This window comes from Neodiprion lecontei, chromosome 4 (assembly GCF_021901455.1).
Source record: "Neodiprion lecontei isolate iyNeoLeco1 chromosome 4, iyNeoLeco1.1, whole genome shotgun sequence".
In the NCBI taxonomy this organism is placed as follows: domain Eukaryota; kingdom Metazoa; phylum Arthropoda; class Insecta; order Hymenoptera; family Diprionidae; genus Neodiprion; species Neodiprion lecontei.
In genome coordinates this window covers 24,072,692-24,100,484 of record NC_060263.1, presented here as the reverse complement: position 1 = coordinate 24,100,484, position 27,793 = coordinate 24,072,692, and the positions used below count along the sequence as shown (strand labels likewise).

General features: G+C 38.8%; 4 protein-coding genes across 6 annotated transcripts; 2 read left to right on the top strand and 2 right to left on the bottom strand.

The window, feature by feature from the left end:
* Window positions 1–476: 476 nt before the first annotated feature.
* LOC107227094 (protein takeout) lies at window positions 477–3,127 on the bottom strand. Its single transcript, XM_015668136.2, has 3 exons — window positions 3,028–3,127; window positions 1,850–2,090; window positions 477–1,211 (listed from the first exon to the last, which is right to left on the bottom strand). The coding sequence occupies exons 1-3, from the start codon at window positions 3,113–3,115 to the stop codon at window positions 767–769; spliced, it is 774 nt and encodes a 257-aa protein (XP_015523622.1). The 5' UTR covers window positions 3,116–3,127; the 3' UTR covers window positions 477–766.
* On the top strand, window positions 3,127–12,132 carry LOC107227085. The gene is made up of 6 exons (XM_015668126.2): window positions 3,127–5,275; window positions 5,977–6,267; window positions 6,590–6,716; window positions 7,467–7,622; window positions 8,768–9,267; window positions 12,059–12,132. Exons 1-5 carry the CDS (start codon window positions 4,127–4,129, stop codon window positions 8,893–8,895), a joined length of 1,851 nt encoding a protein of 616 aa, XP_015523612.2. The 5' UTR covers window positions 3,127–4,126; the 3' UTR covers window positions 8,896–9,267; window positions 12,059–12,132.
* Window positions 10,115–14,457, top strand: LOC107227084 (circadian clock-controlled protein daywake). Its single transcript, XM_015668125.2, has 4 exons — window positions 10,115–10,187; window positions 12,059–12,439; window positions 13,294–13,443; window positions 14,309–14,457. Exons 1-4 carry the CDS (start codon window positions 10,115–10,117, stop codon window positions 14,455–14,457), a joined length of 753 nt encoding a protein of 250 aa, XP_015523611.1.
* A 165-nt stretch (window positions 14,458–14,622) lies between these two features.
* Window positions 14,623–27,599, bottom strand: LOC107227095 (circadian clock-controlled protein daywake). Of its 3 annotated transcripts, none has more exons than XM_015668140.2 (6): window positions 27,185–27,599; window positions 19,850–19,890; window positions 19,256–19,458; window positions 18,268–18,439; window positions 17,517–17,666; window positions 14,623–15,021 (listed from the first exon to the last, which is right to left on the bottom strand). In XM_015668140.2, exons 2-6 carry the CDS (start codon window positions 19,860–19,862, stop codon window positions 14,867–14,869), a joined length of 693 nt encoding a protein of 230 aa, XP_015523626.1. In that variant the 5' UTR covers window positions 19,863–19,890; window positions 27,185–27,599; the 3' UTR covers window positions 14,623–14,866. The 3 variants fall into 3 exon arrangements, with proteins under 3 accessions (XP_015523626.1, XP_015523623.1, XP_046593201.1); XM_015668137.2 differs by lacking the exon at window positions 27,185–27,599 and adding an exon at window positions 21,396–21,856; XM_046737245.1 differs by lacking the exon at window positions 27,185–27,599 and adding an exon at window positions 21,325–21,377.
* Window positions 27,600–27,793: the final 194 nt, after the last annotated feature.

Sequence of the window (27,793 nt, the reverse complement as noted above, 5' to 3'; positions counted from 1 at the left end):
CAGATTTTTGTGGTTGATTTGGTAATAACATTTGATGATACATTTTCTTCTTATATCTCAAGTTGAAACGATCGGGGCATGTCTTTTGAACAAAGTCATTCCGGAAAAAGTTTAATCGAACCAACAGTATTCCAAAATCTTTGCGACAAGTGATTGATTTCACCTGAACAATGACTTACAAAATCACCAATGACTTGCTGGTATTGATCATGGAATTGTTACGTAAATTACAGACTATGAAACTCAAACCATCGAAGTTAGCCATGAATTTTAACAAATCTCCAAGACCCAGAGTATGTTGAATAAAAATAAACGGATGGTGACATTAAAGTTTTCTGGATTATTAAAAATACTATACTGTACTATCCCCCTTAAATTCGTTCTTATTTCTACGGTCTCAATGATTTTTCGTTTTCACAATCAGAAATACCTTGCCTCAGGTTGAATTGAAAAGTTTCCAAAGAAATCCAAAAAAATAATCAAAACTACAGTGAATTTTATTTATACATCAAGCTTATACTCAACTGGTTGCCAATTCTTGCTTCATCCATCATTTATAAATTTGTCCTCTTATTGTGAAAGGTTCTATACATTTTAAAAACCAATAAACATTCCTACGTTCATCAAATACACGCATGCCTAAATTAATTCTGAAATTAATTTATAATTGATCGAATTTGATGTGTACTTTACTCGAATAACGTATAATATAAAATACCAATACAGATGAAGATTTGCAACAACTAGAATGAAAATCGTCCTACAATCATTTAGGAAACAGAACATCCTTCGGAAACTTGGCATAAATTCTATTGGCAAAATCCATGAAGAGTTCAGCTACGGCGTCTTCCAATGCCGGCTTCATTTCGGCGGCAACGGTCTTCCAGTTGTCATTCAAAAAAACGTTCATCGCGTCAGCGAGTGTTTCGTCGCCGTTAAAGAGGTTGTCAAGATGAATAGTGGCGTGGCCTACATTGAAATCGACGAAGAAATCGGTAACCCGGAAGTAGGTTTTATTGCCGTCCTTTGAGTTCGCGTAATCCTCTCCCTGGGTTGTGACGATCGCATTTATGTCCGTGTAGTTCCCGTATCCTTTGCCTTCCCCGGTTATTGGCAACATCAAAATCCTCCCGTCCATCGTGTAATTCGCGACCATCTCCAATCGCGGCAGGAAAATTTTCAGCTTTGTACGTTCCTTCTCGAGATCAACTCTGTGAACACGTTAATATATTTTTTTAGCTACCAGTGAGAGAAATTTCTTATGTTGTTGTCACTGAAAAATTCTAGTAAAACGAACACCTTTACGATAATGCTTCAAATATTGCTGGAATGACCAGAAAATGTGGTACAAGCGGTCACTAAGTGCTAATATAGTTGTCATTATCTAGTCGTTCCAACATTTAATCTGTTTTTTCAGTTGACTATATTTTGCCAATTAATCGAAGCTTCAACATCAACTTATTGTTGCAACATTACCAAATTATAGCTCGAGCAATTTTTCATGCCCATCGTTTAAATGTAAGGTAATGCAAATTTCAGATCCTTTCATCGAGCAGTTTGGAAGTTTACCAAAAAATGAAATTACGCAACATAATCGAATATAAAGCATTGTAAATTTTAGATTCATTCATGTAGCCGTGTCCGAGATCATCGGGAGAATTTATCGGGACACAGAGGCGAACATCTTTCGAAAAATCTGTACTTCAGATACGAGAGGACTGAAAACGTAAAGATTCGTTGAAATAAGAAAAAAGTCACAGTCGGCCGAAAACAACGCTTTTCATACATCGACTTGGATGATGAAAAGTAAAGAAAAAAAAAAAATTAATTGTAATTTACAAACACTCACTTGACGGCCTTGAGCAGAAAGTCGGTGGCACCGCTGACCTGTATATCAGTGTACGTAGATCTTACCGCGACGGGTCCACTGCCCTGGCTGATCTCGACCTGGGGGACGTGCAGAGGCTCGCAAGCAGGAATATTCAGGAGCGGAATACCTTCCCTGAGGTGGGGCCTTAGGGCCTCGACACTGGTCCGTATGCATTCGTTAAGATTGGGGTCACTCCTGTGACAGATCTTGAGGAAATCAGCTAGAATTTACAAATTATTTCGTGGTGTAGAATACACTCGAGATAATAAGAGGCTTGTAGGTGGTTCAGAAATGAAATTCATTGATATCAGTTTCAGAATATCGCTTAGAGTTTTTATCTCACTCTGGGACGAGTTGCAAAATTATTTCGATCTTCACGAATGTCGTAGAGACTTGACTGTTGAACGATATTCATAATATTTAAAAATAATTGTACAAGAGTGTAACACGATCTGAATTATTTGGTAAGAGAAAATTATCGTTTCTGAATGGTATATTCAACATTTCAATTACGTATCGAGATTGTGCCAAATTTTGTATTTTTTCCAGATTATTGTTGCATTTCAGGCAACAATAGCCAATAGGTTATCCATATTGTTAACATATTTTATCATGTTTTCGTCATATTGTGCCAATTTTTATGAATCTATCGTAATATTATTGATATATTAATTTGAAATGGTCATCTAGGCGCGGTATTTAAAAAATGTTACGTCAACTATAGGTACGCTATGTAACGACCAGCTGGAGATATCATTCAAGCATTACACTGCAGTTTTTATTCCGATGTATAATCCAGACGTATTTTCAGATTCCTGATTAACGAAGTAACGAAAACGCCACGTTAAAAATGCATTGCTTGTAACAACTTTTACATCGAACATTGCAATTCACATAAGCTTACTCGTGAAATATGTCGGAAGTTATGAAGATAAATCACCAGACTTGAAATATTTATGGAACACGTTATACATTACCGTATACCACATTCGACACAGTTCGGAAATAGTTTAGAAATCTTACCTAGAAATTATACATTCTATCCGTAAGATTTCTTAAACCTCTCACATGTATTAAATCGATAAAACACACGTTTTATATCCATACGAATGTATCGTTAATAGCATCAAAAGTGTTGCAGAAAACATAAAACTTACGTATTTTTGGATGGGATTTGGCATCGAGCAGGCGTCCGCAGATCACCAGAGCAATAAAGGGGAAGACAGTAAAGTATCGACACGTCATGTCGATGGCGAAGACGTGCTTGAAATACGAGTATTAATTAAAACCGAGTGAGAATAACGCTGACCAAAAGACTATGCAAACTGTACAATGTGCTGACAACGCCATTTGTCGAGTCCAGGTCGCCTCGCTGTTTCTCAATCGTATTTAAAAACTTCACTCATTGTCAGTGATATGCATACCTATATAAAACGGCAATCAAAATCTGTTCAAAAGCATATCGTAAAAACATAATACGTACCCAACTACGCGAAAATCTGTAAAAGAATTTTGGCAAAGCTCGAGAATTTCTGCTTTAGACATTTTCAGCTTACGGGCAATCGTCACCTCGACATCGAGCATTCGTCCGATATCACGAATGCACGACAATTACGAGAAATGGTAATTTCTAGGCGCATGAAACAATTAACGACATATCGACGCCAAGGATAATGCTCACCGCTGACCATCGTAAGAGTACGCAGGTATTCACGAGCACGCGTGTACTATGCGAATAAAATTTACACGTTCATCGACGTATGCAGCAGACCTATTAGGTCCCATTCCACTTGTTCGGAGCCTTCGGCAGCAGGCGATTCGACGACCTTGCCCTCCATTGCTTCCGAGGTGACATCGGACTTGAGGAATTGAAAAATGCATCGCCGAGATCAACTGCAGTTAGTCACAAAGCGGTCCATGGCCCAGATTTACGCCCTTCTTAAGCCGGTATAAAATCTCACCGAGGATCGTCATTTTCTTACACTCCGAGCTGAGCGTCGGGCCCTACAAAGCATCATTCGATAATTACACGACGATGCGTACCTGTGATATCATCTTGTGAAAATTCGATGTGCGCAGTGGTATCCTGTTTTCTTATCATCTTCGTAATAGTCTGCCTGATCCTGATGCTGATATACAATCCGTTCTACGTGTGGGAAGTGAGATCCGTGAATTAAGGAAGTAGATAAAAAAAAAAATAAGCAAAGATAAACAAAAGCAACAGCGTTGCATCCGCATCGATCTACTTATCTGAAAATGAAATTATTCACCCTGGCACTGCTGAACTTTGTCATTCTTGGAGAATGCTCGCTCCTAGAAATGTCTCAAGTTCTCTGGACTCGACTTTTGGCTGGTGGATTGACCAAAGGAGGCGCTCTAGACCCACTGCGCGTTCCAGTGGTCAAAGTAGATCAATCCGAGGGCAACACGAGCTACAGAATAGTCCTACGAAACGTCGAGATCAGGGGACTGAACCTCTCGACTCTTGAGAGCGTTCACATCGCGAGGGGGAGGCTGAAGGCTAACCTGAGCGAACTCGAGGCTGGATACGTGAGCTACAGTGACCTGAGGGAACTGGACTCCATCAGGTACAGATTTCACACTTTGGTAAAGGAGCCGAAGCCGAGAAACAACACCGAGGGTAAACCCTCTGCTTCCTTCGATTCGAAGGGTGCCAGAAACATGGAGTCGGAAACGCCTCTGGCCAAAGCTAATCAGCGATATCAACAAAAGACGGAGGCTCGCGACGAGATCGTGGACGTTGTCTACGCCCAAAACTACATGCCGTTTGAAAAGCTTGGTTCAACCGAGCAGAAGGAACAATTGGCCTTTAGTGCCGCCGTGGAAGAGAGGTCTGAGGACGGGGAAGAAAGTGACGATGAACAAATTGAGTGCACCGGAAGTTGTGCTAACAAAAGCGGAAGTTCGTCCAGCAGTTCGTCGAACACTAGAAGAGCGGACGTCTATCAAGGTACTCGAGGCAATCGTAAGTTCGGTGAGTTCAGTGAAGACGATGCTGCGGATGAGTTCATCGGGCAAGACGATGCTCACGTCTCGGCGTCTGAGAGTGTTGAGCAGAAGCAGGCATTCGTGAAGGCCGAACAAACACCCAGGGGTGAGAGGATTGTCAGCTCTCCAGAGTCTAGGAATCACGGAAAACACGTGATTAGCGCAAGTCTCGAGCTTCCACTTCGACAGTCAGGATCAGGATATCGTCGTCAGGAAGTATTCCGTCAAGGTACGGAAAGTGCGAGGGTGACTGCTGAACGCAGTTATAAAACGCCGCCTGGTTACGTTGACATCATCTACGCGGACGACGATGACAAGAAAATCAAACATTTCGCTGGGTTTAGAAGAAAAGACGACGAGAACTTGAGAGTTTACGGGCTGGAGGAAATCAGAAAGGTAACGTCAATTGGTTGGTTTCTTTCCGTGGACGTACTGCTTAAGAACTGAAGACACTCAGACTTCGAAATAAAACGTTTTTTTTTTTTTTTTCCTCAAACTTTCGATTCAAACGGTTTATCCCATTGATCTTGAAATTGGAAACGATGTGTTGAAGGATAGGCGTATAATTCGAATGCGGATGGTTCGTACATCTCTTGGCTTAAATTGACATTCCATGATCAGCGCTACTTACAGAATATAAGCCTCTGATTATTAGAAGATTTGTAGTTAGGAATATCAACCATTTAAATTAGAGTGGTCAATCATTTATTTCGATATAAGTCTACTCAGTTTACGATGATCACCAGGCCAAAACGATTGTGTGAACAGAAAGATCTTTATTGATGTTCGTTATTCCGAATGAAATAAACGATACGCTTCTGCAGATAATAATAATTAAAACGCGACTGAAATCATAAATAAACGTTGTGTACGAATTATTTCCGCCTATACTTGTTCACTTGTGAAGGCATTTTAAGGTCACTCAACGGTGACGTCTCACGGCCTTTTAGAGGATCCATGCAAATACCAAAATCACATATTATACGGAAGTGAAACTGCGATTGACTTACGAAGACGGTTCTTAAAACTTCACCGTTGTCATGTTCGCACATCTTTCTCTTCCGTTCACGTAAATTAGAGCCTTTTTTGTCGTACAGGAGATCGAACGGAACAATCGTTACATAGTTCACAATTTCACGGCGACAGAGGCGATTCAGAAACGCAACAACATGACACTTGCAGCTGCCGAAAGTAAAAGGATCAAGGACTTGATTAGATACGCCGAGAAATTCCAAGAGAAAGATGGCTACTTTGAACAAGGCATGCAGCTGATTTATCACTTCGGTGGAATGGACGAGTTCGGTTCTTACGATTCAGAAACAGTTCAAGAGCCAGATTCAAATGCAGCTAAGCGCCGGAAACGCGAACACAATAACCATGATATCGAAGTAAGCTGGATTAAATCGTTGATACACTTACTCCGTTTGATAATTACGACTTTTAGACAGTTGAATATTTTCAGCTCGTCAGGCTTTTTCCCGCTAGTTATACTCCATTCGATTATTCGTATATCTGATCAGATAATTGCTACAAGTTGATGAAAAACTGAAGAGATTCTAATTTTCATTCATTTTCTCAAAAGAATTGTAGACCTTTAGAGTACTTGAAATAATGCGGACATGAGAAAGTTAACCGTTCATTGCATTTCGGTTTTCCGCGACGCATACATTAACGGAAATCTGCTAGTTTGATCGACTGTTTATTTTGCAGGACGACATTATGCATGTCATAATAGGTATTCGAGTACCGCTTCTGGAAGTAAAAGCGGACTACCATTTAACGGGTAAAGTTGGAAATGATGTATTGCGAGGAAATGGTCTGCTAGCCGGAAGTTTTAGTGAGTACTGTTCACCAAATTTCCCTCAGTTAATATAAAAATTGAATTCAATAAACAATTGTTTGTGGAATTTGTCAGAGATTATTGAAATAAGCGAATTGTTGTCAAGATTAAATGGCAAATAACGTGTGAAAATCGTTAAAGATGCATCTGAACAAAACTACAAATTTTTTTATATCCTGTTCGTCGGAGGATTTCTTGTTTACCGTATTTGATGCTAGCAAAAAGTAATACAAACTTCTGTGGGCATCTAACGAGAATTCCAACTTTCGACGGGCGTAGACAAGTGTAAGCGTCATAAACTTTTTCGAAAGTGAAAGATCAAAGTAAGATAACTTGGCATATATACCGATATTCGAAACCGTATACTGATAATTCACTCACATATTTTCACCTGATCGTTTCGTAAGATATTCGTATACAGATATAAGGATTGACAACGCTTATGATGTTGTGCCGTCACAACATCCGCATCTATTCAATATTGGTTCGCGTAAATTTTGAACACGTATCTGATGCGAGTTTCACTTACAACTTGCGTAACTAATATGTAATCATGTGCCATGAATGATATTGGTAATTGCTGTCGAAAAATTATGCCAACTACTTGTTTAAGAACTATCATTTGCAGCTCTCAAATACAAATCTTCGCTTCTGCTTCTTCGCGTAATTTGATCAATCGAGTTGAATTCTGAACTTTATTTACGATTAGGTACGATTGTTCATTGCGAATGCTGAAATTGTCCACAGATGATTTGATCGGGAACTTTACACTGGAGCTGAGAAAAGTTGGTAAAAGCACAATGGTCGTTCGAGCAGCCAGAGCAAGGCTGGTGGCAAGTGATCGTAAAGTTTCTTTCCAGGGGATGAACGAAAAAGGACCTGTTGAATCTGTCCTAGTACACGGTAAGTCTTCACAATTGAGTCGCGCGCTGAATGAGAGACCGCCAAGTCTTATTCGTGCTTACGAGAACGGTAAAAATGATATGAATAAAAAAGATTTTTGATACAAATTTTTCAGATTTTTCAGTAAAATTCTTGAATTTTACGGCAGTATTTGCTGTCGGAAAAATTAACGCAATCAAAGTGTTCATTGCATGGAAAAAGAATATTTTCCAAATAAATAAAATTCAATTCAAACTAATAAATTTTTGACATACTCAAGTGCGCATCTTCTTCAAGAAATTGAAAAAACAAACTGTAGATGATCGTCTGAAAATACTAGATGTTTTTTAACCTCCTCGTCAAGAAAACGAAAAGAAATTGCGTAGAAGTTTACAGACTTCGCTAAAATGTTGCCAAGTTGTACATACAGAAAAAATTCTTTCATACAGTTTTCTAAAAATTCTAAAGCAGAATTGAAGCGAACAAATTTCAACACAAAATTATTACGTGTGTAAAAATTCAGTCGTTTCATAATTGACGTTGAAGTACGATGAGCATGTACGTCGCAGAGATGGAAAGAAAGAATATGATAATAACTTGATGTCTCACAGTGACGTAAAATCAGCTGACCATCGCATACACAGAGAAATCCTGAAATTTTTGGTACCCAAACCCACGTCAAGAACAGGAGACTCATGCTTGGACGGTTGTGTAATTTAACTGTGCCATTAGTAAGGTAACGTCTCAACCAGCTCCGTGAGAGAACATTTATGTACCTGCAAACGGGAGAAACACGAGAGCACGAATATTGTACCACACGTAATTGTCGCTTCACCTGCACAAGCAGCATTTCTCATGAGCTGTTGATCCCGGCGTAATAGACCCACGTAACGTTGCGACATTCGGAGGAAAAAAAACGTGACTTCTTGTCAAACGGCAGCATTTTGTTCTCTATTTGTTCCACTGAATTCTGATTCGTAAAAGAAGAAACGTATCTGCAATGAATGTTATACATGACGGCGATTAAATTAACACTCATCGCTTCATCTAGCAACAAAAATTATTATTTCAAAAAATCTTCACCTCAAATAGTGACAAAAAATGTTCGACAGACACGCGCCAATTTCTTACGTCGATCTTCTCTACAAGTTCGCTTTCTTTTTCAGGTCTAATGGCCGCTGAGGCTGTCGCCGCTATGATAGCCGACGACTTGGCGACAAAAGCACTGAGCGAAAACCGAGCCAACGATGCTATGATATACAAAATGTACTCCAACGATCCGGGATCACTGTGAATTGTTTTTTTTTTCTTTCTTTTTTCCTAGTTAGTCCTCCTTAACCCCGAAAAACACCTTCAATATCGACTCTATTAACGACAATGTATTTAGTCTATTTATTTATTTATCTTATAGTGTATATTTATTGAACAACATAAGAAAGAATTCATGGTATGGTCATGTGAAATGTACCATGAATCAATTTCGATTCCACAAATTTAGTACAAACAAAAAATCTTGCTTCAAGAAAAATTTAAATGAGTTTACGGCATGTGACGAATAAAAGGATAATAATTGCATTCACACCGCCTGTCGTTGGGCAAAAATGTCTAGACTTGTAGAACCGGTAACTTTATACCGAGGAGCAACTTTTACCACAGGCAACTAATTGTAAGTTACACCGAGTGAAGAATGTGGGGTAGATTTTTTTCTACACTCACATCTGAATACACGGGTCAGTTAAACTAAACACAAGTTACAGCGAACTGATTATTAGTTGTATCAACTGATAGGCATTCATTCTTACGAGCCAATTAAATATTTCAATATGACTGTGGGAAAGTATAACGGTTGATACAGAGAATAGCTAAATTATTATCTCAGTTTCCCGGTATCGCGATAATTGTTTAAGCGAATCTTTCACAAAAACTGGTTCCTTTTTTTTCAACCAGTACTCGTCCTCCGCACTAAATCCTTTACCCTGAAAACTCGAAAGATCTACACACGTATTATTGTCGGAACGCTGTGATCAGAACCAAATCGAAAGTTCCTAGTTGACTGTGACAAACGTACAACGACTTCCAGATGACCGGGACGGTGAAAATGCGCGAGAAATTCTCATTCAAAGAAACGTCATTGCAGGGCTGTCAAATTCTATGGCACTGCAAGCCACCCGCTTGGTTGGGGTGCCGAAAGCGGCTTAAAAGCGACAGACGAACCGCGGTGAAATTCTGCGATCCGTCAACGGTGAGAGGCGCGGGTTACTAAGTACGGCCCTGATTGCGTCGAAGGAGGTACTCTACCGTGATAAGTTAGCGATAGAGGGGGACTTTGGAGAAAGTGCATTGAGTTTATAAATACATGAACGACCGAGGAACAGAGCGCATTTGCAATATTGCTCCTTGCAAATTAATTTATTCGGGGGAGGATCAGGGTAGGAAAAAAATAAAGTAACCAAAGATATAGAAACGGAGGTTGTAATTAAGGTGCAAAATTGATTGTAATATACGATAACATTATGGGTCTGATATTGATTTTTGTTCAATCGTTACTGCTGGTCAGTGTCCTCAAAACTGTGTCAACAGCCTTGCGTGAGTATATAATCTTTCCTCTGTTTGTTACTCGGTGTCCGATTATTATTTACTATTTTTCTTGATGACGTTTACTATCTTTGTTGTGTCTCTGTTCGAATTGCGAATCGATGGTTTTACAATCGACGCGTTGAAACGCCCGCTCCAGTCGACCGGGTGTACAAACACAAACCAATTTCGTCTCACTTTCACCCCGAGCACTTTCGTTTTCAGTCCACTCAAGGCTGCCGGCCGGTTAGCGGTTCGCGTTCGGTTTTAGCACTCGGCTTAAGGGGTCGCCATGCGCCTTCTTTACCGACCGAAATTCAACCTCGCGAATGTTTCTTTTGTGCAAAAGCAGAGAGTCAGATAAAAGCATCACTCGTTGAAACGCTACTGATTTAAAAATCATCGTGCATATTCATTTTCACATTTGAATTTATGTGATTTCGTATAATATTATTACGAGATAGTCGTTGAGTGACCATCTATACAATTGTTATGTTCTTTAGATAGGAAAACCTCTTTCAAAATACAAAAATATTACACAACGAAATCATGTACAAAAGTTTGAATATCGATGCTTCGTTTGAAAACGCTGAAAACAGTTGAAAATCCAATAGGTTTCTTTGATTTCATTTTACGATGGCTCATTTTACCCAGAAGACTATTGCCTGTAAATTCCTGGAGGATCTTTTATGGAATAAGTGTCTTCCTTGAACATATGCAAGGAAAATTTCTTCATTCAAACAGGAAGTTTGTGAAATTGACATCACAAATGAATTATCCCGAACGGTTACATTGCAGACATACAGCAACGAGAAATAAAACTGTGGTTGTCTTGGACTGGCTGTCAATGAATCTTCGATTCGGGTATATCGTATTCTTATCGTAAATCATCGCGTCTCCAATCGTAACCTGGATCGTTTAGTCTAGAATTGAAACCAATGCGTATTAAGCCGTGGCAGTTTTACATAGAGTTGTATTTAAGTGCTATTACGTATACCTATAATCGTGAGCATCCGTGTCCTAGGAAAATATAGCAATCATTTCCGTCACCGAATAATTAAATATCATGTACCCACTCATTTTATAAACGGTTCTCCTCTTTTCCTGAACGAAAATCTGTATTACGTAATTGCCAAGAATTTTATACACAGCAAATGTAACACCTTCCACGAATGTTTTGTAATGATTTCGACACACGTGCCTACCACTCACTTTTTTCCCGTCACGTTCGAAGCTATGAATAAAAAGACACTGGTAGGATTCGCGTAATTTGTTTCGTCTTGCCTTCTCCTCGCACCGAAACATACGATTCTCACAATTTGTGTAACTTTTCTGCTGTCACCTCCGTTATTACAATATGAATCAGAATTATATCTCTTGGTGAAAGCCACAACATGAGAATAATTAATGTCAATAGTAGAGTAATCTATGTATTGCCCGTTACGGTACCGCAAGTAGGGTAAATTCTTATTGCTCAAGCCTACGTGCCAGTTTGTACGAATAGAAAAACAATCAGTTGATTTTACCAAGTATGGTGAATCAAATAGTTGTAACCAAATGGTCTTTCCGTTTATTGAAATATTCTCTTTCGCCACATTTGACCACCATGTTCGGAAAAATCGTCAGATCCTTTTTCCTTCCGTACCGAAACGAGTAGAGCAAGTTTCGATATTACGTCCACTACATCCACCATTGGATGGAAACGACTGGTGAAAAATCTGGTCGAATGTCGCGCGTGCAATTATCAACGCTGTAATGGTCCATTAGACTCACTAGTCAAGCGATTTTCCCCCTGATACCTATGAACAATCTTCAAAACTTTTGTAGTCCACATAGCTTACATTACGTATGTTCTTCGATAACTTGATCGTAACGCATTTCAGCTCCCGGGGTTACCGCATGCTCGTCGACACACGACGTGGACACTTACGGCAAGTGCGTCCTGCAACAGCTCGAAGCCATCAGACCATTTTTACCCAAGGGGATCGCTTCCCTGAAACTGCCAGCCCTTGACCCTCTGTTGCTGCCGTCGTTGACGGTGGACAGAAGCCTCGAAGCTCTCAAAATCAGGGCCAACATGAGCCAGGTTCGCGTTTACGGCGCCTCCAGTTTTGTGATTGACGAAATCAAGGCCAACCCTAAGGACCTCACCGTCGAATTGAAGGTCACCATGCCCCACATCCACGTCAAGGGCGAGTACGACGTCCAGGGAAGGTTACTGCTCCTGCCTCTGAACGGAATTGGCAGTTTCAAGGGAAACTTTAGTGAGTTGAATTCTGTACGACGAGAATATATTCGAATAGTTGACATCCCGCGTCGTGGATCACGTAACTTCCTCGTTTCTCGCGGGAACAAGTCTTGAGCTCCTGCCACTTGGCGAACGATACCAAACTGAGGCATTGCTACTGCAAAACTCTTATCTTGACTGATTGAAGAGATAAGTTCAGTTTCTACCTTCTACGATACTTTGGAGATGGATTGAAACCTTTTGTTAAAATTTCACAGAAATTGATCGATTAGTTTTAGACATGATCGAAAACAAACAAACAAAAAAAAAAAACGCGCTTTCTTTATAATTTCAGTAGCATAGATTAACTCTTAGAAATTTCAATTGGAGCAATTTTTAAAACTATTTAAAGAAATTTCAGAGAAATCTTGAGCATGTTCCAAAGTATTTGCACCAAGATTACGGATTGCATGCTAAGAAAAGAACACACGTTGTTCAAAAAGTAGGATTCAAGCGTTGCGCCACCGGCTATTGTCTCAGCGACCAATTATCCCTGAAACACTTTGTCAATCCGTTGCATGCGCAGTAGGAGTATTACTGTACTGACTGATAACGGACGAGTCACGGATGAGAAAACGCGGTTACGTAACCCGCTTGGTTGACTACTCGTGAAGACATCTTGATGTATTACTTTGTTATTATCCAGAGGATTTATAAGCCTGCGGGTCGCGGGCGCTATTCATACGCCTGTGATTCTCATGATATTTTAATACGATGCAAACCCAACATGCAGTGAATGGATGCACTGCGAGACTCGCCTTTGCAACGCGTGGTTCAAGAGTCCTTGAATTAATTATTCATCGGCACTATTCCTTTTTTTTTTCCCTCCAGCTAATACCAAGACTCAAGTCATCGCCAACGGCAAAGAAGTTGCCGACAAGAATGGCGTGCAGAGAATCGAGATGGACCAAATCGCCCTGAAAATACGTGTCGGTGACGGTAACATCAAGCTGAAGGCTCCTACGACGCACAATTTGGCAGGTAAGCTTGTCTACTTTTCTTGGCGTAAGGTATTCACGGTGTGCCGTTTCTTCATCTCGCAATTCAGACTCCCATCCCTGCTTGTTCAAACGTAATCTCAAAACTACTATTTCCTGCAACTCTGACCCCCAATTTTTTGGCCAACCCCATTCTATGCCAAACCCATTTCTCGTGTCTTGACGTTCGGGGACTTCCACAAGTTCGAATTTTCTACTTGACTCTGCTTCCGGTTTCGAGTTTTGTTTCTTGTGATATATTTTTAGGAGTTAAATCTCGACAGAAAAGCGTTTAAACAGAAGAAAAAAAAACTGCTGCCACAAAGCTTTGGAAGCTGCGATAGAAGTCAATTAATTTCAATTAAACTGAATCAATATCTTCTTAAAACGGATAATAATTTGAAAACGACAAAATCTTTCCAAAACAACGCTTGATATCAAAGCTTTTGAAAGCGATTACATCATTATGTCATTGTTCTTACCACCTAAGCATACTGAGCGATTCCGATTTCAATTAATTGTAGCGGATGTTTCTGTAGCCGATCGTAATTTTCTTTCTTAGCTCCTCGACTGATTTATAAGAACGTTGAATAAGAAATAATTTCCGATTAAAGAACCTGTGTCATAATTGACTTCTAATTACACCGTTCAAAGCTTCAATGTAAAAATAGATTAGACACTGATAACGAGTAATGATGCACCTCAGCCATTGATGATACACTGACTCCTAATTGCAAGTAACGCTGCAGCGAGATTGGTCAAGATGGATTGCAAAACAGATCCTCGAGCATACTTTTACCTTCATTCTCATACTGTTTGAATCACCGTTGGATTATTGATGGGTGATAAGCGTTTGTGATCGATTACAGCCGACGCCGCCGAGGCATTCTTCAACTCGAACCCTAGACTGGTGCTTGACATTGCCAGTCCCATAATCGAAGACACCGCGGCTACCATCAGCAGAGCCTTGGTAACCAGAGCTCTCAGTGCTCTGACCAAAGAAGAGATACTGCCTTGAAGATACAGCCGAGTCACGATCAGTTAACGGACGCACCGATTTCGCACGCAGCCTCGACTCATCCTGACGGTTTCACAAACAGTAGATACTGCCTGTGCCCAGGACCCAGTTGCAACAAGCCGGGGTTTTATATGCCAAATAAATGTTTTTTTTACACGCCGCGTATTTCAACTTCTGTTTTCACCCCACTCCAATTTCGAGCCAATCGATGACGTCGATAAGAACGATCGATCATTCGATGCATTGGGAATTATAATTATACAGTCTTATTTCAGAAAAAGTGGTCGACAGATATCTCTTACCATTAATTTTTAAAACGATAAATTTGATACTATAGAAAGAATTTGAACGGGGAAAAGTCGGGTTAGCTTAAACGTTGGTATTTTCTTATTCTTACTTCTCCTCGGCACTAGTCCTCTGGAAAAAGTTCTTTGTACGTGAATGACGTTGTGACTGTATTGGCGACATCGGTGAAAAGGTCCGCCAACGAAGACTCTAAAACTGGCTTCAATTCTTCAACGAACACCGCACTGTTTGTGTTCAATATGTCGTTGGTCGCTGGACCTATAACGAAGAAATTTTTCAGTCTATAGTCGTGATTTGAACTCGTTTGATCTACGCAAAAGGATAATTTTGGGCTTGAGATCAACGGCAGCAAGAAGGTGTGTCAATTTTTAACATCATCGAAATCACGTAGACGAATAACTTATTTATCTACAAAGAATCGGATTAGATATCCCTGAATATTTTTAGCTGTAAACAACTCGTTTTAATTTTTCCATCGATCTTGCGATAAATTTTGTCGTCATTTCGGGAATTTTAGCGTACCGAGTCGAATGTATTTGGGGATTTTTTATGAAACAGGAACTAAAAAAAAATTTATACACGCATTCGTATACGGAATTCTATGTCGTTGAACACATTGCAAAGGTAAGGGAAAAAACCGTGGTAAAAAAAGAATCAACCGGTGCAAAGTTCTGATCCTTGTAAAAAGAAACCAGTATGAGCAAACTCTATCGAATATAAGAAAAGCGAATTCAGTCACGCACGTGGAAGATAAAGCGTTTATACACTGACTATTAAATTTTATTGCATGACAGTGATCACGCTGTCGACAAGTTTTTTCATGGCAAGTTACATCAGTCAGTAGATTGAACGACCATATGCTAATAAGCGCTGCAAAAGATTGTGAATAAATAATCACACCTCAGATGTGAGTCAAATGATAGATTTGTGAAAAATGGTATATTGATGCGCTCACTATTAAATCGTATAAAATTTTTACAGGCATTAATTACGATGACAGTCCGTGAGTACAATGTTTAAAGTAGCTTCTTAATGTTGAAGAAAAAAATGGTTTTCATGCATATATGCAGTATTTGCACTTCTATCTGAAGTTTTAAAAGGTTTTACGTTTATGTTCAATAAGTATGGTAAAAATTGTTGAAATCGCAAACGCAACTATTTCGGCATTTAAAATACACATTCTACTGATTCGTGTACTTATGGACTTCACTTTAGTCGTTTAAATATTCGGTCAAGCATGCCCAAGGTTGGTAAAATCGCATTAGACGCCAGAGCTCCACCCATACAGAGAATTATCAATATTCTTACTCTAATTCATCTGTAATCCCAATGATTCCCCGTTCTGTCGTATACTTATTCAAGTCTGCAGCGCGAAAGTCGAAAAATGATGACTTTTACAATTCTTCTCGAGACTTCTATGCGTTCTAAGAAAAATAATTCACTTTTATTACTGCGTTGAAACAATTTTATTCAACTTTCAGACAAATTTCTCGTGATTTCTAGCGAGCAGAGAATACTTTTGTTTATATTCATGAAATATCCTGGCGCCATTTAACGAATGCGTTTCATCGGAATAATTGCACCTTTCCCAATTCGAACACGTGACTTACTATAATCGTGGAACACAAGTGGTTCAATATTTGGAACGTCTATCCCACGATCGGTGATTAAATCTGGCATGTTTAATACTTTGATTACGCAGTTGTGGCGGCTCATTGTCAGTTTAACGCGATCATTATTCGTTCAACTACAGGTTCTATGTGATTGTTTCTCGAACTTATCGAGACCCCCCAGCTGGTTGCAGGTGAATACGGGAAGCTATTTTTAACACCAGATGCCGATACGGACAATCGGTATTTTTATCGCGTCTCACCGTGCCTTGATTGCAAAACGACATTTCAACCACCCACTATTCATTTGCGATTAATATACTCGGTAGGTTGTTTGAACATGTCATTTTCGATTTTTTTTTCATCTAAGTATGCACCGTAAAATTAAGCTTTGAACACCCAAAGAAACCACGGTATTAACATCACGTCTAACTTCAACGTTTCAACAAATTTCTGAAATTCTGCCTTCTCTGATTAATTCGGCTCCAGCAAGGTTTAAACGAATAACCAAGTAATCGTCATATTATTGAAGAAAATTAAACTCCAGACCCGGCATTATAAAAAATTTCACGTTAATTAAGTTATTGAAAAGGTGTCGATTGCAATTGAGACGTATAACTTACGATGATTCTGAACAATGTGCACGATATATCGATTTTGCATTTTACTCGAGCCGATGTTTATACTCTGATCAAAGTTACCCTTCTCTTTGCAATATGGTTAAAGGCTTTCACGCTCTTTGGTAATTCTGAATATCTCAAATAACACTCGTCGATATTCTACGAGTCGGGGTTGTTGTTGAGAAAATTAGATTAATTCTCAATAAATTAATTGCCATGTCATTTTAAATAATCAATTCTTGAATATCACTTGTTTTTCGTGCCGTAACAATTCGATCATTTCTTCAGGCCTTACAGAGGTAAAATTTTTCAGCTATGCGACAGTTGCCCAGACGTTTCGATGTATCGATGTTTCTGGTGAAATTTATTATTTCATCTGGATAGCAGATCGAAAATTGCACTGTGCTGCCTTCTAAAATTTTTTCATGGACCCGTTTCTTGACTTGATTTCTCTGAGTGATTAAAACTTACTTTTTTAGTGACGGGAGCTCGGAGAAAATATTTAAAACATCCTGATACTCACCCAGTATCGGATCTCCTCCGAATAAGTTGCTCAGATGTATTTTGGCCTCGCCGATTTTTATTTTCAGCTTCATTCTCTCGAAATTCAAATATTCGACTTCGTTTCGCACGACTTTATGCCCTCGTAGTACGACATCCGATGAGTAACCAGCTGCCATATAATAGACAAGTGTGTGTAAGATGCATGAATTGAAGTAATAAAAAAACGAAACACGTTTTCATGACATTTTAACCGGACACCTAACTCGGAAGCATTGCGCAATTCGTAATAAAGTTATTAAAAAGTCAATCGCACGATAATTTAGACTCGCTTAGTTTATTCATTAGCTTGGATGAGTTAAGGAAATTCGATTCTACGAGAACATATTAACTATAAAATTTGTCAAGATTCTACAGTGATTTTTTTTTTTATCCATGACATTTTCACTGCTAGTGACGGGAGAGAAAAAATCTGTCTATAGTTTTTCTATATCCGCATTGTATACGTGAATTTTTCCAACCGGAAAACGGTGCTTCAAATTTGCATTGCTAATAAATATAGGAGACTTTGTAATAATTTAAAAAATGCATTTGGGTCTGATATTTTCTTTTCGACAAAGAATAATACCACCAAATTTTTCTGATATTTTAATATATCCGTTTGCCCGCAACGATACTGGGAAATCATTCCATTTTCCGGAACGTGACGTTTCAATTGTCATTTCTGCTGTACTCAGAGTTTATTTCAGCCAAAGAAGTAGACTATTACTCACTAAAGTTTCCAGTGACATCTCCTTTTCCAGCCAATCTGAGAAGCAGCACCCTCGCATCCATCTGGTATTTACCTCGAAAAGTGAGCCTGTCGAACGCGACCCTGAAGGTGAAACTGTTCTTGTCCAAATTCGACTTAAGGTTGTGAACCTTGAACGTCGAAGGGCCTCTCACCTGCAAACAAGACGAAGCCCTATTTACTCCGTAATAATGAACGAGGTCTAGGATAATACAAGAGACGTCGATGATTATACGACTGTTACGACACGTGTAGTTGAATTTTATTTAGCTACTTCGGCCATCAATGTACATAGTTAATTTTGCCGAACCTGTAGTAATTGTGATAGAAAATATATAGAATTACTACGAGCTAGGCCAACGAGTCAAGGATGCTACGAATAATCAGTAACCTACTTACGTTTCTTGAATTAATTGATGAAACTTCGTCTTTTCACTAATGAATACAGTCTTTCGCTATCAATGAATTCCATATTGGCTTTATCGTTATCATCGGAAATAATGCTCAGAGGTGACTCACAGCATGCGACTTTTTTTCATTTAAGACGGTTATAATCCGGATTTTATCCGGAATTCATAAAATCGTTTAGATAATAAATTTATTTTCGTAAATGATAACAACTTTTTTTATGTTGCAGGAACCAGAAACCAGAGTTTAGCTAATTCAAGACTTTTTGTACCTTGCGTTAAAAATTACTGAATTCGATAATCCAAGTTATTTAGATGGAAAAGAGTCTCGTAAAATTATAAGGTACCTCTAAGACTTGAGCTAAGAATCCTATACTTTGATTGGATTATTTTTCAGCAAAAACTAGGATTTAGACCTTGTTCCAATACTTGAACAAATAATGGCCACGTTTCAAACAATTTTAATATCGACTCGTTTCCTTGGAAAGCAGCAAACTTTTTTCCAGTGTACGTTAATGCAGAGAATGGCAATTCCGAGGATCTAGTCCCAAATTTTCCGCCCACCTCCATGTTCGTTAAATTAACGTCCAGCCTCGCGCCCACGGGACCCCGTAGCAAACGAACATTCTCCAACTGAAGAGGTTCCAATGCCGGTGCTCCCAGTTCCGGAATGCCTTCGGCAAGCCGCTCCCTGAGGCTTTCGATGGTTTCAGTGATACATCGGTCCAAGTTCGGGTTAGATTTTTTGCACGGCACGATGTACGAAGCTGGAAGAGCAATTGCCTTGTACAAAAAATTGGCAAACAAATGGAAGATCGGTTAATTATAAACACACGTGGTTTGTTCAAGGCACTCGATTCACGAAACAAAAAAGCAGACTCAAACTAGCATTTAAAGGCACCGTGTCGAGCGCAATACCCGAACGAACATGCTGGAAATTTACATAATCACCCGTATCGATGCGTGTTATGTAACGAGCTTCAGGTTAAATATTTCTGGTGGATACTATAAATCGCAGCCGTACGTTGGAACAGGTTTTTATTGGCAATTTCCAAACCACTTCTGCGCCTTCGTTACAAAGCTATCACGGCATACTTGGCCTCAGATACATATCAATTTCTCTCTCTCTCTCTTTCTCTCTGTGCTGTAATTACTCACGTAAAACTGCCATCGTGGTCCCGAGAAGCCATGCGGCTAGCCTGAAACAGATACGACTATTCAGCGTACGGTTGCTTTTATGCATTTCACTTGCAGCTCAACTTCCGTGTGAAAAACTTAGGCTTGGGTCGAGGGATTCGGTACGAGTTGAAAAATACAGACTCATTGAAGTTTCAATCGTTCTACAACGAATGCAGTTCCTGCTGACCCACCTTAAGCCAGCGATATTTAAATCGAAGATCAGGCTTTCTCAAACTCGTTGAATATCAACGATCCTGAACTATAGCTTTGTGTATGGAAATGATCGATTTTTCAATTTTCAAGACAATAAAGCTCTGATTTTAGTCGTTTTATAGTTTGCGCCTAGTTACCAATGATACAAACATGATACAATGTCTTCCCACAAAATTGTTCTTAAAAAAATGGGTGCTTTTTTCAAGAATCTCACGTTTCTCAATCATGATTAAAATTTAGAAGCTTACGTCAAAAAAATAAAGAACCTGACGACGACTCTCGAAATCAAACAAGTGCATGGACGTACTGCCAATAAGCATGTTACGATGGCTGAGTCACAATTCAATGATGATCAATTGTTACCTTCTACTGGAATATTGTCGATTTCTGATGACCAATATATCAAAACGATTCCCGATGCATGTGCGAACGTAAATATACTTTATGTTTCAGTCTACAATGATCAATGAAAAACACCAAATTGTCATTTCCTCATCACCGACTGCGCAATCGAAACGTATTCTACGCTTGTTTTAACTTCCCTATAGTAATGAAATCTTTCGAAACTTTGGGCAAAATTATAGAATTGGCAATTCGGTGCTTTCGGGTTCGTTAAGAAAACTTCAAAAAGTTGACGAAAATACTTTAATGGTAACTAGTTTTCACTCGATTTGAGGTTACGGCATGCTAATTCGTAGCCGTATCCCATACGATGTACGCATATCTTCATCAAGTTGCCAAACTTTTCACAGTGACCTCAGCGTCGCGATCACAAAGCCACGTTGTTTCTGAAAATTCTCAGCGAATTTATCGCGCAGGAGAAGAAATTGCAAAATATGATTTGCATAATTTATCGGTGAATGTGAAAGAACCGATATCCCTTTAACTGCAGATTATCACAACGCGTTTGCGACACTTGTTTTGCCGAAATTTAGCCAGAATTGACAAAGCATCATTTGCGAAAGAATAAATTCGCTCAGAAGAAATAAAATCTCTTTTCAATTTGAACAACACCCCTTGCACTCTCTTCGAATCCATCCGTGTGCATGTTCCCTTAAAAATCTGAATGGTACCCGCGAGTCACTGGTTCGACTATTGGAGTTTGAAAAAAGATGGATGTCAACGGAAATCACAAGTCACTCCGCTGACTGTCACTCACTCACTGCAAAATCTACACTGACTTGACAATTTTGCGTCCAGACTAAAATTCGACTGCAGTGAAAATTCAGTATCATACGAACTCTGAGCCTGGATGTAACGCCTTCGGTTTTCCAAGCATGCGGTAGTTGAACTGATATCGAAAATGGCCTACCAAGCCCAAGTGAAGAGAGGAGAAGCCATTCCCTCGACGCGTCGCGCCTTTGATCACTGGATAATTTAAGATGAATCCAATTCACCGGTAACAAAGTATATACACCCTGCAGACTGCAGTTATATACTCTCGAATTTTAGACCCGGTGATCGGTTGATTGCCTCGTTCCACTTGGCAGCCATTGGCTCGTGAGTTTTCCTCGTATCTCCGAGTCTTTCACTGGTCAGAGAACGTCGACGGACTTTTCACCGAGTTTCACACCTCACAGTTGGACTATAATCGGCGGCCTTTCGCCATCCCGTCTTAAGGTATCAATGGTTGATGGATAATATGCAGCAGCTCGTATGGGCTTTCAACCGAAACCCTGCACGCTGTTTATCAACTTTTTTAGCCAATTTTTACTGAATTATTGAAAAGATCACCTTTTTTTTAATAACGGCTACAGATATTCGGAATGCACTGACCGTAATTTCTTGTATATTGACCAATACACGAACCTTCGACCAGCTTAACTTAATTTTTCGCAAACCGTGAGGCCTAGAGGTCTTGGATTTAAATTTTTCTCATATTTTTGTACACCTAAAATCATATACAAATTGTTGTTAAATTAACATTATGACAATACGTGAATGATAAAAAATTCCATTCAGGAATCAAACTTCTATTCGAATCGACGTTCTTAATTCTGCTTCAATTAACTCAATTCTAGCGTGTCAAGATTTTTATAAATTAGAGATGTCAAGTATTTCTGTTACTTCGTTGAAATCCCGTCGTGCAACGATTTATCGCTAAATATGACCAATGGCATCCGATCGAGAAATTCAATCTCTCTTTAGAATGTATCTTTAACTAAACTCATACAAGTTATACGATTGAAATTTGTAAAAAATCATTCATGTCGAGGAACTAGAAAATGCAAGGTCAGCCGGTAACAAGACGAGTTTTTAAAGCCGTCGGGTTTTCAAAGCTAAAACAATTACAAGTATGCTATTATTGTTCAACTGCATTCGATTTTCTTGATTTACAAAATAATAACCAATAATTTCTTCCAGAAGAATCATTTCCTGACTCGAGCCGTTGTTGAATCGATTCCAATCAAAATAAGCTGGCCAAGCGAGTTGAAAAATCGATTTCGAGGTGAATTGATCTCATACCGGTGCTGTCTGGTTTAAAATAACATTATAATTGTGCACATTTCTTCAATGCTAATATATTTGAATTAAAACTCGAATTCTATTTTTCAACTTGGAAATTTATTCTTGTGAAACACAGCACTGAAATATCTGAACGAGTAACTCTCAAAACCCTGATTATCATTATTATGAGAAAAATCATATTTCAAGGTTGAGTAAATTTCTTAACTTTCTATTAGAAAGGAAATTGAAACATTTATACTAAGCCTCAAGTGCACTGAGACAGACATTTGTCACGCCTGGTTTTGACATTGCTAGAGAAATACTGAACTATTACACTGGTCGTTTAATTGAATTCGAGTCAGTAAGCGATAGTAATGTATTCAAAAATCTAATGCCTGCACAAGCAGCGATTGCGACATTACGTGAACAAGTTTTTTTTTCCTCCTCCGGTACGAATTAAGTATTGCAGATCGAACTGACGCACATTGAATATTATTTCCGTTGATGAGAATCATCTATTATCGAGTAATTGAATGGAGAATGAATTTTTTTTCTACACCTCAATTTTTACGACCACAGTGTTTTGCACTATTAAATTAATTGAATTAAATAGTTTTTTTTTCACAGCTTCCAGCAAGGTACGCGTTACATGTGAGATAATTGTCATGCAAGCATTATTGGAAAATTGATTCAAAGTTTCTCGAATGCGTTGCGTTCTCACAAAGTCATACAATGCTTTACGTAACCAATGACACTTGTTCCGTAGTGAGAGGATCGACTTGTTACCGGATCCGAAATAATACTATGTAATATATTTTAGTACACCAGTACCTTTGGTTTCCAGTGATAAATATCCTCGCTTTTTTGCATGCTTACATATTCCTCTCCTAATATATCTTGTTATTCAGATTAATGATTAATGTTGTTCTCGAGGTCACTCGGACTACTCCTAATTCTCTTTTAACCGCTCCAACCGACTTCCGCAGTAAATGATTATTTTTGAGTTAACTTTGTTGATAATCATTGTTTCAGTTTTACTAATTTATAACTTCTGCTCAGCCTGACCCTAATTCTCATTACAAGACCATTAATTTGACAATAATTTTACATAATTAAAATGTATACCAATAGTCGAGTAAGCTATGAAATATTATTGAGGACAGATATTGAAGACTTCTTTTTCAAACGCATGTTACTCGCATTTTACGAAAAGGGATTAAGTGAATTCTGACTCTTGAGAAGATCCAAAAGGATTCACTCAGAAAGCTCAACAATCGTATTTAGTAATGAGGTGATTCAAGGATGCGACGTCAACGAAGTTCTTTCAATTCCAGTCTAGTTTGTCTAGAAATGAGATTTGGATTAACATGAAAAAACCAAAAGAAATGTAATATTGTTCTATGGTGAATGAGTGAAGCGTTTTTTTTTCTTCTGCTCGATGTTTGAAATCATAAAGATTTTTTACAGTGGATTTATTTGATAATCGTCCAATTGTAATTGCAAACTGACTATTATATAACAACGTTGCGTTTCAATTTGTATTGCTCAATTTGCTTTTTTATCTCAGATTATTGAAAAAAAAACAAGACTTTTTATTACCGGTGATATTCGGGAGAGACGAATGAGCATCAAGTATTATAGGGATAACTGGAGCCAAGCGCGGAATTTCAAATACCTTAGCAAGTGTGTAATATTAATCGGTAACATAAATTTTACGAATATCGTAAAATTTAATTTAACCTCGCTTTATCCTTCGATTGAAATTTGTGCTCGCTTATGAACATCATTTTGAGATTATCAGACGACGCTTGAACAGATTTCTAATTTGCAGAGTCCGTTTTTCTTGTACCTTCGCTCTTATCCTTTTTCCCCGATTTCATTTTCAGTTAACTCGAGGACGTATAAGGCAATACTGATTCGGTGAAAACCGAGGTTGAGGCTCTTCAGCAGCGATTCAGAACAGCAGAAGTTACGAGTGGTGAGAGAAAAAAACGCTAAATTAAAATTAGCGTATTAATTTCCGTCGACCAGATTCTACTCGGTTGCGTAGTTGATTGTATAATTCTCATGAAGTTTAAAACGGTAGCGAATACTTCCCTGACACATGTTTGCAAAGTTGAGAATAAAATTATAGACACTCCTATTATTTTTATATCGTCGATCATAAATCCGATTAAACCTTCACTGGCGTGTCAATGTCAACTTACTCTTATTTAGATATACACTAAAAATCCATCGTGGCAATTGCGAAGTTGATAATGACGGATATGGTTGTCATGGTTGAAACTGTACAAGGCTATGTCATAAATGTCATAATGTCACGTAATGCGTAAATGGATGATGAGAATATTCGATAAAGGATCGCTCACCCCACATTTTTTTATCCCCAGTGATTTTTGGACGTGATATTTAAAGTTCTCGTATTTTTTATCGCGAAAGCGTCACGCCATCGGCGACATTTGGTGACGAAACTCGTCGAAAAGTTCATTTATCGTGTTTCAGTCTCACGTGAAAATCACTGAACACTTCAATCGGATTAAGATTTTCAAATTCCTGTAAACGCTTATCACCTCTGTATATGTTTGTCATAAAATTTACATAAATACACGTAACGTTCAAATAATTAGTTCCAGAAAAACTCCGTTAATTTTACAACAACAATTTTAAATAAATACAAGTGAAATATTCTATGTTTGCACACATAGTTTCAAACAGTGGATGTATAATAATTATAGAGAAATTAACACGGAGTGTTTGGGTAAGTTTGGAATGGGTAAATCCTTTTACGCGATGTTGGAACATCGTCAAGTTACGACTGTGTGTGCGTATGCCTATAAGCATCCATTTTCAGATCCGATTAAATATTAATTAATTGAAACACGGTGTTTCTACGAAGGTAAATCGGTGAAAGCGAAAACGACGCAATGAATCCGCGACATATGCAGTGCCTCATTTCAACTCATTATCTCGAGTTGGATATGAAGGTCGAGAGGCTGAGAGACTGGAACCGATCAACCTGCAGCTCAGAAAGACACGAAAAACCTAAGTTCGATGATTCCTTTCGAAAACCCGCGGCTTGATTTCATATTTAAGGATGCCGAATGGGCAGCTTCTGAGTTTGCCGCAATTCATGGTTTACCGATTGTATTTTCCTCTCCCTTCTATTTGTTCGTTTTTTCGTTACCTGCGTAATTAGACATCGCAGAAGAGTTAATAATAATGCCTATCGTTTAAGCCCCCGCAGCGAATGGATTTATACGACGAGTTTTTCGAGCTATCTTCCGTCGCTTGTTAAACGATTCGATATAAAAACAACAGTGAAATGGTAATAATTATCGGGGCTTAGATTGACAGGTTTTACGTCGAGTGGGTATTTTCGTCTAGTTTTTTACGTTTTATTTCTCCTAAACAATTACACGTATTGCGAATAACGCTTGGATACAGCGTAAATGAATACTTAATTCACGAGTATTTTATATGATTTTGTGGCTAACTTCTATGTACGAGTCACATAAATCTAGCTATTCGGTAAATCTTGTAATCCTAATAATTATAGACTAATGAATCATATCCAACGTCAGCCGCGTTTCTACGATTGATTTTAGCGCTGAATCTTGGTGTTCGCCACGAATGATCACAACAAATTTCTAATCATGAACCTCTACATTTTAGTTAATCACCGCATTTTACAACACTCCGTAATTATACGAGGTAGAATTATTCTTTTCTACTTCTTTGTCAGTCCATCGCGATAGGCTCTAATCTCGGGCAGCCATGGATGCTATTATTAATCTTTCATCTGTGTTCAGCTAATGAGATCAAAAAACGAGAAGAAATATTATCCACACAGAAACTCGTTCCGTCGTACAATAAACATTTTTGTACGTTCGTACTCCCAACTACGATTTATTTTCTATTAGAAATACTTTGTCCTTGTCAATAGCTGGTTCATTTCCCATGGTAATTGATGCTATTATACACATGTATAGGTATGTATACATACATACTGCGTGACGCAAGGCCACAGAGATTCCGACTCTACGGATATATGCGTTTAACGGTTCGAACGGTCAATTAAGGGCTCGAAGTAATGAGAAACCAAATTATGATCGTGCGCCACGTATTCTTTGCGGAATGTTTTTATCCGATTCCGTACATAGATTCAGATACTTATTTGTAAAATCATTTCCTTTGTTGGGACTCGTTGAATTACTTCCGTTAACGTTTACCACTCTCCTTCGGTGTATCATTTTTCTTCTGCAACTCAGTCTGTCAGCGTATTGCCGAGTCACGCTTGCAGCGTGATGAATCGACGAAAGAGGAAGAAGAGAAACCAAAAAAATCAAGCACCGCGAGTTCAAACAATATTTCGCTTCTCTTCGTACACTGATTAACATAGTCGTATATGTAATGAGGGATTCTTTATTTTTACATCTGTTTTCGCCGAGGGTTAGACCAAGGTCTCGGAACGCGAGCTTTGACTCGATTCGGACGCTGCACATTCGGATGTACATATTATGACGAACCGACAGGTGAAGGGATCGCCGGTTTTATTTATTTATTTATTAATCCCTGGTGGAATTTAGAAAACAAAAGTCGTTATTAGACGAGCAATTGTTACAACTGTAGACTGATGCGTTTCATTGAACTTACGGTTTTGATGTTAACACTGTATACCGAATTCCGTGCGGACTTTGAACGAACTCTTCACAGCCCACGCGACATGGCCCGAACTATTGCGACTTGGAATTGAAAAACGTGATTTCAGAAGTTGTTATATACGATCAGTCTGCAACTTCACACACATTACGCGTGAAAGAGGACTGCGAGAAGGCCGAGACGTCTTACTGTAGTAGTTGCGAAGGCCGACATGGTTTGAGTTTTTTAGTTTTGTTTTGTTTTTTGTTTTTTTTTTTTTTTGTTCATTATTATTTTTATTTAGTTTCAATAAATATATACATTCATTTATTATTTTCACCCAAAGAACGAGTTGTCAAAAATCGCCTGAGACGCCGCGGCAAATTCGAACCGACTCCTTTCACTCGACCGACAATTATTCTTCTTCTGCCGGTGTTATGATTCACACGCGTCGATTATCAATATAAAGGTAATTGCTAAGTGCAACGGTTGTGCGTCGATAAGCAGTCGAGTGGGGGAAAAATGGGGACGCAAAACGCGATCGGCCGTGGCCCTGAACTTAGAGGAATGGGAATAATCCTAAGGCCGGCTCGGGTCTAGAATGTATAAATGAGCCATCCCCAA

Coding starts and splice junctions, on each gene's coding strand:
- LOC107227095 (XM_046737245.1), bottom strand. CDS start 21,362: ATGCTTGGAAAACCGAAGGCGTTACATCCAGGCTCAGA. Junction 19,891..21,324: donor GCGTTACATCCAGGCTCAGA/GTTCGTATGATA, acceptor TATCTGTTTCAG/GCTAGCCGCATGGCTTCTCG. Junction 19,459..19,849: donor GACCACGATGGCAGTTTTAC/GTGAGTAATTAC, acceptor TTGCTCTTCCAG/CTTCGTACATCGTGCCGTGC.
- LOC107227085 (XM_015668126.2), top strand. CDS start 4,127: ATGAAATTATTCACCCTGGCACTGCTGAACTTTGTCATTCTTGGAGAA. Junction 5,276..5,976: donor GGCTGGAGGAAATCAGAAAG/GTAACGTCAATT, acceptor TTTGTCGTACAG/GAGATCGAACGGAACAATCG. Junction 6,717..7,466: donor TCTGCTAGCCGGAAGTTTTA/GTGAGTACTGTT, acceptor AATTGTCCACAG/ATGATTTGATCGGGAACTTT.
- LOC107227084 (XM_015668125.2), top strand. CDS start 10,115: ATGGGTCTGATATTGATTTTTGTTCAATCGTTACTGCTGGTCAGTGTC. Junction 10,188..12,058: donor AACTGTGTCAACAGCCTTGC/GTGAGTATATAA, acceptor AACGCATTTCAG/CTCCCGGGGTTACCGCATGC. Junction 12,440..13,293: donor CAGTTTCAAGGGAAACTTTA/GTGAGTTGAATT, acceptor TTTTCCCTCCAG/CTAATACCAAGACTCAAGTC.
- LOC107227094 (XM_015668136.2), bottom strand. CDS start 3,115: ATGACGTGTCGATACTTTACTGTCTTCCCCTTTATTGCTCTGGTGATC. Junction 2,091..3,027: donor CAAATCCCATCCAAAAATAC/GTAAGTTTTATG, acceptor TGTAAATTCTAG/CTGATTTCCTCAAGATCTGT. Junction 1,212..1,849: donor TTTCTGCTCAAGGCCGTCAA/GTGAGTGTTTGT, acceptor ACGTGTTCACAG/AGTTGATCTCGAGAAGGAAC.